Source organism: Ceratotherium simum, chromosome 22 (genome assembly GCF_057802395.1).
Source record: "Ceratotherium simum simum isolate JZ-2026a chromosome 22, ASM5780239v1, whole genome shotgun sequence".
Classification (NCBI taxonomy): domain Eukaryota; kingdom Metazoa; phylum Chordata; class Mammalia; order Perissodactyla; family Rhinocerotidae; genus Ceratotherium; species Ceratotherium simum.
Window position 1 is genome coordinate 50,438,176 of NC_141921.1, and position 10,177 is coordinate 50,448,352.

The following is a 10,177-nucleotide window of genomic DNA, read 5'->3' on the forward strand; positions in this document are numbered from 1 at the left end:
TAGAAATGTTGCCGCTATGTGGTAATCCTAAAGTTTGAACTGAGTACTTGAATTCTTCCCGAGATAGGGGAGGAGGAGCCGCCCATCCACCAGGTGCAGTTTGGGGGAGCAGGTGCCCAAGAGGCTCCAGCTGCACGGAGGGGGCTCCCTGGACGCCCACCCCCTTCTCGTGGGAGGGGCACACCAGAGGGAACCCCGGGGCAGGCAGGGGCCTGAGGGGATTCTGGAAGCCAGCAGAGAATAGAGGAGGGCTGCTGACCCGGCTCTCACCTCCTGGGCGGGGCAGTCGTCCCTTACGGATGGATCAGGGATTGAGAGATTGCCCGGGGCACGTAGCCCTTGAAATGAAAGCCTTGGGGGGCTTTCACAAGCCACCTTCCTCGCCTGGGGTGTGGATGGCTGGTGGTGGCCAGCTGTTACCCATCTAGGGGAGCGCCATGGGCTGAGGGCCTTATCCTCTGCATCACCTCACACAGCTGTGCCTGGACGCACCCTGACCTGTGGTGACCCCAGCGCCTGGGCGGGCGCATCTCTGGAGTGGTGGGGGGAGGGTGCTTGGACATTTCAGTGCCTTGGTGCTTTTGAGGATCTTCCCCCCCGAGGGACTTGGGTCCCCGCTGAAGAAGTCTTGGTTTGTATCTTCTGTTTCAGTTTAGAAGTAAAACCCGATTATAGGATTCAAAGAGATGAGCAGGTTTTCTGGCACGGCCCAGCTGTGGGGAGCCAGGACCCTGCAGGACTTGGGTTCACATCTGAGGCTAAGCCAGCAAGTGGGAAAACCTGGCTTAGGCGTGGTTGCGCTTGAGGACAGAGGAGATGTTGATACGGACCAGGACGAGCTTGGGTCTGTTCAGGCAGCATCAGAAGCATCTGAGATAGGCATCCTATTAGTGAAGCGCAAGCAACCCCTGATCAAACCAGGACCTGAGCAGGCTGCCTGGAGCGTTAACCCCCATGGTCAGTGATGTGCGCGCCAGCCTCTGAGTGTACACCTTGGAGCCGAGCTGCCCCCTGCCTACTCTGCCTCCAGAGCCCCTGGCTGGGCAGAGCCCACTGGCCTCTGGGTCAGATGAGGGTGGGCAGCGTCCCCACGGCAGTGAAGGTTCTGACCTCCTGTGGTTGCTAAGAGAGAACACGGGGACCCTGGATGGTGGGGTCACTCTCCTACCCCCACCCATGGGCGCTGTGAGGCCGCCTGTCCTGAAGCCCCTTTCTGACCAGGTGCCACGTGACCAGGGTCGGGCTGGCACCACCCCTTGGCTCCCCAGCCCTTGCCCTTGGGAGTTCTGTCTCCACGGGGAGACCCTGCTTTTGTTCTTAGTGTTCCGCACCCATCTTTTCTTACGTGGTTTGTCTTTCATTCAAATGGTGACATTTGTGGGAAAAGGAGGCCTGAGCTATGCTCACCTCCGACCCTTGGGAAGCGCTCTGTCCAGCCAGGATTGAAGAGGGATGGGGGCCTGGGATGGGGTGTCCACAGCACGGGCCTGGGCACTGGGCCTGGAGTAGGCCCAAGTTAAAGAGGCAGATGGAAGGCCCCCAGCCGAGCACAGAGCCTCGTGGTGGCTCAGTGGGGACGTGGGGTATGGGGGTCCCACTGTTAAATCCAGGGCCTTCACGAGGGACCGTCCAAGCCGTTGTTTGGATCTCTGCCAGCACCTTTCCCCTGTTCTGGAAACAGCTCATCCATCTCCTCATTCATGTGCTTGTGTTTGGCTTTACCCTGGGTGCTCCCTCCGTCTTCCTTCGTGGAAACATCTCTGCCTTGAGCCGAGGCTCCCACAGGTAGGCTCTGTGAGCACAGGCCTTGCTCTGTGCCTGCCCCCAACCCCCTGCCCACCTTCAAATGCCCCCTTGTCCACGGGAACCGGAGCCGCGTTCTTCACCTCGCCAGCTTAGGGTGCGCCTGCCAGAGCAATTCCCTCCACGCAGCTGGCCCTGACTCGCTTGGGTGGATGGTCCCGTGGAGGGGCAGGAAGGACACCCCTTGTGGGTGGCTGTGGGACGGCAGGTTGTCCTCGCAGGCAATGGGAACGGGGTGCCACATGCTGCCGCGACTCTGAAGGACCTGGCGCTGGTCTGGAAGCGGATGTTCACCAGATGGACTGTTAACGTCAGTTGCTCTCTGGGAAGCCATGTCAGAGAGAAAAATGTCAGCTAACCTCTGTCTCATGTGCTGAGGGTGCAGCACAGGCGAAGTCGTGGTTGAGGTTAAACCTGATGTCTGAACAGCTGCCTTGAATTAGAACTAGACTAACTAGTGCCTCAACTCTCGGGGAAGGGCAGATATTCAGAGTAACAGATGCGGCAGAGTACGTGGGCCCCTGGGCACCGCCGGCCTGCAGCCTGGGCGCAGGTGTGGACACAGCGGCCTGTGGGCTGGGCTGCTCCCAGTCCCTGGGCTCGTGTTGGGCCTGGGGGCATGTGGACTTGTGAACTCTCAATGTTTGCCTTTGCTTTTCAACTTGAAGAGAAGACAAGTCTCCTGTGAGTGCTGTTTCTTTTCTTTCTCTTTTCTTTAAGAACAGTCCCTGAAGAATCCTATCCTGAATCTGAGCATTTCCCCTCACGTGCCCATTTGGCCATCTTGCTCGTGTTTGTGTAACAGTTTGGAAAGAGCGCATGCTCTGCACTGACAGGGTCTCAATTGTTTCATGGTTAAGACCCTGAGTGTTTCAAGATGAGCCTCTGTTCCTGTCCCTCCTGTGCCATGACAGAACATCCGGGTCTTTCGGGGACCCTCCTATGTTCCAGGTGCCCACCCATCTGAGCTGGCCTCGCAGCTGGGGGAGGCGCCATGCCACCCTCGCCTGTTCCGGGTGAGAGCAGCGTCCTCTCTGAAGACCGAGAGAAGGGGCCAGGAGTGCTGCCACACCAGGTGCGAGGTGGGACACGCATGGCCACCACCCGGGTCAGGGCCACATTTGCTCATCTGCAAACTGATGGGGGCTGGCGGCCCCTCGGCGTCAGACACCCACCCTCCCCTACCCCTCACTCCCTGTCACGCTCAGCGGGTGGGAATCTCGCTTGGGATCTGGATCTAGCCACTAGAACCAAACAGCATCCCTGTCTCCTTGGCCTTCCGGAAGCATCAGGTTCACTGGGCAGTGAAGCTCCGTTGGGAATCTCCCCTCTCACTGAGGCTGGGGTCCTTTTGGTCGACCAGCTGCTGAGTAGGGAGCCAGGTGACGTGGGAGCCCCCACGCCGCACCCTCCGCCCACACCCGCCAGCCTCGGGGCCTCCGTCCCAGTCGGGCTCCTCCTCCACTTTTCCCAGCCCAGTTGAGGGGGTTCGTTTCTTTTAAATTTATTTATTTATTTTTCCCCCAAAGCCCCAGTAGATAGTTGTATGTCATAACTGCACATCCTTCTAGTTGTTGTATGTGGGACACGGCCTCAGCATGGCCAAGAGAAGTGGTGCGTCGGTGCGCGCCCGGATCTGAACCCGGGCCGCCAGCAGCAGAGCACGCGCGCTTAACCGCTAAGCCACAGGGCCGGCCCAGGGGGGTTCGTTTCTTACAAGTGTGCGAACAGCAGGTGAGGCTCCAGCCTGCTCTCCTGTCCCTTGAGGTGGCTTCCTGCCTTTGCACGTCGGCCAGCCCTTCACCGAATGTGGTCAGCCAGGCAAGTCGCTATGTCCAGGCCCGTGGTTGCAGGAGCACCTGTGTGTCGGTGGGGGCAGTTGGGTCTAGAGACAGAACAAGTGCTTCTCGCCTTCCCCGGGGGCACCCGAGAGGGCGGTCCTGTCTGCGGCCGGCTCCCTGTGCAGCTCGGCCTCATGGACACAAACCCAAGGGTCCCCCAGGCTCTGTCTTGGCTGTTTCTCCCTTTGTGGGTCCAGAGCCAAGTGCCTTCAGCACCGGGGCTCCTCGTTAAGGGCACTACTCAGCCAGGAAACACTTGCATGAAATGTTTCATTCTCTTCTGACAAAATGCTTCTGAGCTCTGCAGCTGCTAACACTATGCTCTCTCCCTCCCATGCTCCTGGGTCTTCTGGGTCTTCCTTCAGAAGCCGGTCCTCGCCTTGTGTGCAGCCCTTCCACAAAGGAAGTGATGCCCTCCCTTTGGCCCGGCTTTGATTCTAATAAAGACTTTGTGTTGGTGGCAGATGACTCCGCATCTCGAGCCTCATTCTGATCCTTCACATCCCGATCCCCACTTTCCTGTCCCTGCATGGTTTGAGGTGGGGTTCAAGTGGGACTTGGGGTCCCTGTGAATTGAATTGGCAGGTGGGTTTGTGGTTTCCCTCTCGAGAGCTCCTGGCACGTGCACCTCCGTGGTCCTGCCTGTCACGGCCTGCGCCTTGTGTCTCTGGTATTTACCAGAAGATAGTCCTAAAGGCCACTGTTACTAGCCCCCTGCTACACTAATGAGGGTTTGGGTTTGATCCCTAAACTAGGCTTTTCTCCTTAATTACATGAATCTTAATTTCATTTGTTAACTCATCGACATGAACAGTTGAGGGGTGAGTAGGAGGAAGGGGCTTCGCGAGGACTGGGTAGGACTGTTGCAGACCCCGATGCAGAGCTTGCCCTGAGCACCTGGTGGTCATCTCTCCTCCAGCCGTGGCCTTGCCCAAAGCCGAGCTCACCTAGGTGGCAGGTCACAGAGGACACTGCCGGCTCCATAGTCTCCGTTCTGCCCACAGGACTGCGGGGACCGTACCACAGGCTGCCCCTGAGGACTTGAGCCTTAACTGTCGACCTGCCCCAGTGTGCAGGGCCTCCGTGCCCCTTTCTTTCCACTGGCCTTGGATGTCAAGGGTCTGAGGGACCAAGTTCTGGAAGGACAGACCTAGATGTATAGAGCCGCTCGCGAGGCCCACCCGGGACGCGAACTGTGGATAGGTTGTGATTTTCATCACACTTAGTTAAAAACACCCCACAGCTGACTGTCAGGTGTCTTTTTAAGTTAAAACTCTTAGGTGGACAACTTAAATATATTCTAAAAGTCGTTTTCACTATGCAGGAAGGTAGGAAATGTATTTTGAGTAATACAAGCTTATTTATATAAATTATCATAACTTAAATTCTGGGAAAGACATTAAATGTATCACTCAGAATTCCTAAATCAGCTAATCTGTGCCTCTAAAATAGAATTAACAAGATGCTTGTCCCCACCTGTCTGGAATGACACTCAGAGACCACGGGCCTCGTCTTCAGGGCCTCCATCTCTGTCTCTTTCGGGGAGGTGAGCCCTCTCCTGGACCCCAAGAGTTAGGTGGGGGTGTGGCCCTATCTGGAGGGCCCCTGAGGAGGTGCTTCCAGCTCAGGGGTCACCTACTCAACATAGACCTCAACTGCAGGGCCTGTGAGTCCCCGGAGCTCCGAGGGGCACTGAGCCCTTTCAGGCTCCAGGCCCCCTTCCTTTCCCTTTTCAGCTAACTCGGGTTCTCCCTCTTGGACCCCCTTTTTGCTGCTGGGGTTTCCTTCCTTTGGCGGGTTTTCAGGTTTTCCTTCTTCTGTAACTGAGCTGGAGCTGGAGTTGGGGTTGGGTTTCCAGGTGAGCTTTGTCTGCTGAAGGGCTGGGCTTCAGCATGAGCAGTTGCAAAGGTGCTGCAGGACGAGTCAACAAAGGCAGGCAGCGGGTTGAAGAGACACAGACGAGGAGGGAGCAGACACTGGGTCTCTGTTTTCTGGCAAGGGTGGGTCTAGGGGCTGCAGCCCGAGGTGGGCACATGGTCCAGATGCTGGTCAGGGCCTGTCTGCTGGGCTTGGGGCATGCGCCTCCCCCACCCAATGTGTCTTATGTGGGACCTGGGGACTGTGACACAGCCTGCTCCCCAGAATGCCCCTCCGTCACCTTGGTGCTCCTGCTGGGGTGGGGGCGGGATGGCTCTGCCTGTGCAGACACCCAGCAGGCACTTCTGGGTTTAATAACCAACACTTCTCTCTGAAGTTCCTTAACTCTGGCGCTTAGCTACACGCAGAATGGCATTTTGCACATGTTGGACAGAAATAAGAGAATCAAGCCCCGGCCAGAGAGGTTCCAGAACTGCAGAGATCTGTTCGATCTGATCCTCACCTGTGAAGAGAGGGTGTATGATCAGGTGGTGGAAGGTAAGAGCGCTGACTCAGGACCAGCCCGCATGCCTCTGCTGGGACGAGGTGCGGTGCCCTGTGCATCACGGCCTCCTGGGCTCCCTCGTCCCAGTTGGAAGTGCAGCCGCCATCCTATTGTGTTTCCTGGCTCAGGGCTAGTGAAGGATTCTTGGCACATCTGTGGGCTCCTGTGGGCAGGGCCGTAGTGAGGTGGACAGAGGGCCTGGCCCCTGACCTGTGTGGCCCAGCTGTGGAGATTGTAGCCTTCTGGTGGCTCATGTTCCTCAGAGCAAAGCCACCTGTGTGCTGGCCGACAGCGCCTTGCGGGTTTCACGGAGGAACTGGAGCCTGCTTTTTGGGCATGAAAGTGCTGTTGGCTGCTTTGCCGCAGGACGAGCTGGATGTTTGAGGGTGAGGCGGGTGGCCTGGTGTTGAGGTTGATGATGACGTTTTCTTGAGTCACAGCCGTCTTCGGGGCGAGGCTCCTCCAGCAGGGCAGGTGCTTGCGCCTGCTCTGATGCTTGGTCCTTCGTTGAGCCCCCAGAGGCCACGGGCAGGAAGAGCAGTTGGGGCACTCGCCCTCCTGTGCCCTGGTTCTGAGGCCTCTGGCATCTGTGTCCTTTTGACCCGGTTAGATCTGAATTCCAGAGAGCAGGAGACCTGCCAGCCGGTGCACGTGATCAACGTGGACATCCAGGACAACCACGAAGAGGCCACCCTTGGGGCCTTCCTCATCTGTGAGCTCTGCCAGTGTGTGAGTATCCAGCACCCCTACTCCTGTCCCCTGCTCTGAGCTGGGCGAGGGGTGTGCAAGAAACCCCAGGAGCCTGCGCGTGCTCTGGCTCAGAAGTCCAGGTCTGCCTGGCCTGGGGCCCCTAGGAGCAGTCCCTGCCAGAGGGAAGTGACTGGGACCATCTCCTGCACTCGAGAGTTTCACCGTGAAAGTGACCGTCACACAATTCGATTGTCATTCAGCTCATTTTCAAATGCTAAAACCCAAGTGAATGCAGAGCGGCCCACAAGCTTGAGAACCCACTAAGTGGCTCTGGCTTAAGAACTCACCTTCTGCTTTTCGTGAAGTTGATGGAAGGGGTGCAGGCACCTGCTTGATGTCTGGCTTCCACGAAGACGGCTCTGTGTGTCCGTCAAGAGCTTCCCGGACACGGGCCCCTGCCAAAACCCCGGACATGTCTAGTGGAGCCTGGGGGTCCCCAGAGATGGTGTCCGAGGGCTCGTGGGTGCTCTGCGTCCTCATCTTCGCTCTCAGCACTGGTGGTTCCAGACACCTGGCCTTCCCCGCACGGCCCTGGGCATCCTCCCTTGTGAGAAAACCCCAAGGGCTTGTGCAGCCACCGTGCAGCCGTGCTTGGACTGAAACGTCCTCAGATGCTACAAGAGGACCTACCCAAGGAGAAACCCACGTGCCTGGTCCTGTCTTCTACCCGTGGGATCTGTGTTTAGGTCAACTGGCTGTGGAGTCACAGAAGAATAGGAGAACCAGTGGCTCACCCAGGAAGTCTGGGGAGAGGCAGGCTGGACCTGGTCTGCTGTGTGAGGGGCCCAGGCCCCTGCTCGCTTGTTGCGCCACCCAGCATAGCTTCTGTTCCCAACGTGTGTCGTGGTCCAGTGTGGCTGCTGAAGCTCTAGCACTTGTGCCCATGATCCAGCCATCATGCAAGAAAAAAGGCTGAAGCGGAAGACATGTCCCAGAAGTTGCACACATGACTTCCACTTGGGTAACGCTGACGAGAGCCAAGTTACAGAGGGGCCACTCTTTACTTCAGAGAGGCACTGCTTGTAGGGGCCAGTGAGCAGCCTTGGCCACGGTGCAGCCCATGCCAGGGCAGGTGTGCTCAGGAGCCAGCCCTGGGCCACCCCGGGGCTGTATCCCCTCCTTTTAGGGCAGGGGTTCTCCACCTCAGGATATCTGCCATGTCTGCACACATTTGCGGGTCTCACAACTGGGAAAGACACTAGTGGCAGCTCATGGGTGGAGGCCACAGATGCTGCTGAACACCCTACAGTGCCCAGGACAGCCCCCCACAGAGCATGGGCTGGCCTCCTCCCTGGGCAACTGGGGCCAAGTGACTCCCTTCTGTCTCCGGGCTGCTCATTTGCAAAGTGGGGATGGTATGGGCGGTGAGGGTTCATCCCTTCATCGGCTGCAGGCAGGCCCTGCTGCAGCCGCTCTGCGCCTAGCCCCCTTCCCTGTTGGGCTCAGCAAGGGAGGGCCTGCGGCTGCCCTGGGAACCCTGCAGCTTCCCCTCCCCCCCCAGGCGGGTGGGAATGAGTCCCCATATCAGTGGTCAGCACCAGGACAGGCCAGAGGTGGCTTGTTCTGTGCAGCCCTCCCTTCTGCAGGGCCCTGGGGCTGCTCGGGGCCTGGTGTCCCCTTGCGTCCCCGCAGTGGTCCAGGCATCCCTAAGAAGAGGATGCAGCTGGGGCAGGAAGCTCGTGCACTCACAAGTGCCCAGCCGGCTCTGCCCCTGCTCAGGCGGCCTTTCTTTTCTTCCCAGATTCAGCACACGGAGGACATGGAGAACGAGATCGACGAGCTGCTGCAGGAGTTTGAGGAGAAGAGTGGGAGGGCCTTCCTGCACACCGTCTGCTTCTACTGACCTCCCGAAGCCGCGTTTCAGAGCCTCCTTCCTTTTGTTAATACTCATTCCTTCCTGATACTGTTTTTACTTGTGGCTATTCTGCTGGGGACGGTGGTAGCGCCCAGTGAACTGTACATATGAAATGAGAAAAGATACGTGAATGCCAGATCAAAAACAATCAAGTGTCCTATCCCACCTGTACTTGTGAGTGGGATATTGATTATAAAGTTTTTTTCTTTAACCAAAAAAGAAAGAGACGGTTTACAGTACATTTCCCCGCTACACCTGTATTTTTGGTTGTACATTCCTTCCCTCGCCCCTGACTGGCTGGAATGTGCAAACACCTGAATAAAGCGACGGCTGCATCATCTTAGGAAAGAGCCTGCACTTGTCCAATAAATAGATGCTGCTGCTGGACGTCTTTGCTTTGTCCTAAGTCTCGCCCGGCCCGCCCCCACTGGCCAGCGCAGGTCCTCTGGAGGGGACGGAGGTGGGTGCCAGACACGCCTCTCTCAGGAGCAGGGGTCCTGCCCTCAGCCCCTTCTGAAAGGGGGGCTGGGTGACTGCAGTCCAGGGCCTGTGGGTCCAGGCTAGCTGCCCAGCACGACCCTGGGGTTCTCGAACGGGGCCTTCTCCCTGTGACACCTGCTCCTGGGGCTGGGGTCTGTTGTCCCTGGTGTCCACTGTCTCCTAAGTAGCCTTACTTCCCAGTGACCGCTCCTGGTTTCCGTGGAAAACCTCAGGTCCCTGGTGGGAAAGTGCTGGGGGCTCCTGTGCAGGCAGTGTGGTCCACATCCGTGTTGCCCATTTTGTCCTCAGGCTGTGGACAAGGGGTTGGCTGGGACTCCTCCCCAGGCCCCCAGCATCATGGGCCAGCCAGAGCAGGGCCACAGACACTGGCCTCTGGGCTTCCAGGCTGCCCAGCCCAGGTGCCTGGGGCTGACCCCTAAGGGAAGTTGGGGCTCAGGCTGGTCCTGCCCCCACTGTGGGGCATCCTTGGGCCTTTGCTGGGCTCTGTCCTTGGGCCATGTGACCATGGCTTTGGAGTGACCTCCCTGGCAGCTCCCCAGCTGCCCTGCAGGCCCCTCCACTAAAGAAGAGAAGAGGAGCGGGGAGGAGCCCCAGGACCGCCCCGGGGGCTCCGGACGTGGGCCTGGGTCCGGGGTCGCTGGGCAGGCGACCAGGGTCGGACCGGCCAGATAGGGGCGAGAACCGGCCCTGCTGTTCCCGAGTTGGGGTCCAGCTGGCGTTGTGGGGGCGGGGCGGCCGCGGGCGGTGAGGTCCCTCCCGGGAGGCGGGCGCAGAGGGAGGAGGCCGGAGCCGGAGCCGCGCGCAGGGAGGAGGGAGGAGGGAGGAGGGCCCAGGGCGGAGCGGAGCGTGGCGAGCGCGGCGGCCGGGCGGCCGAGCGACCCCGGGAGCGGCCGCGTCCCCTGCCTGCGCCCCGCCCCGCGCCCCCTCCCCGGCCGGCGGCGGTGGGTGCGCGGCGGGCTGACCTCTGCTGAGGCGGCGGGGGCTCAGCATCGGGCCGGGGCCGGG

General features: G+C 59.1%; 1 protein-coding gene across 1 annotated transcript in view; it reads left to right on the plus strand.

The window, feature by feature from the left end:
• Window positions 1-9,058, plus strand: part of SSU72 (SSU72 homolog, RNA polymerase II CTD phosphatase) — a 31,841-nt gene extending 22,783 nt beyond the window's left edge. Inside the window, exons 3-5 of the mRNA XM_004425485.3 lie at window positions 5,920-6,059; window positions 6,677-6,795; window positions 8,558-9,058. Coding sequence (XP_004425542.1) covers window positions 5,920-6,059; window positions 6,677-6,795; window positions 8,558-8,659 — 361 coding nt within the window. The 3' untranslated portion in view covers window positions 8,660-9,058. The remainder of the gene's footprint in view (window positions 1-5,919; window positions 6,060-6,676; window positions 6,796-8,557) is intronic.
• The last annotated feature ends 1,119 nt before the right edge of the window (window positions 9,059-10,177 follow it).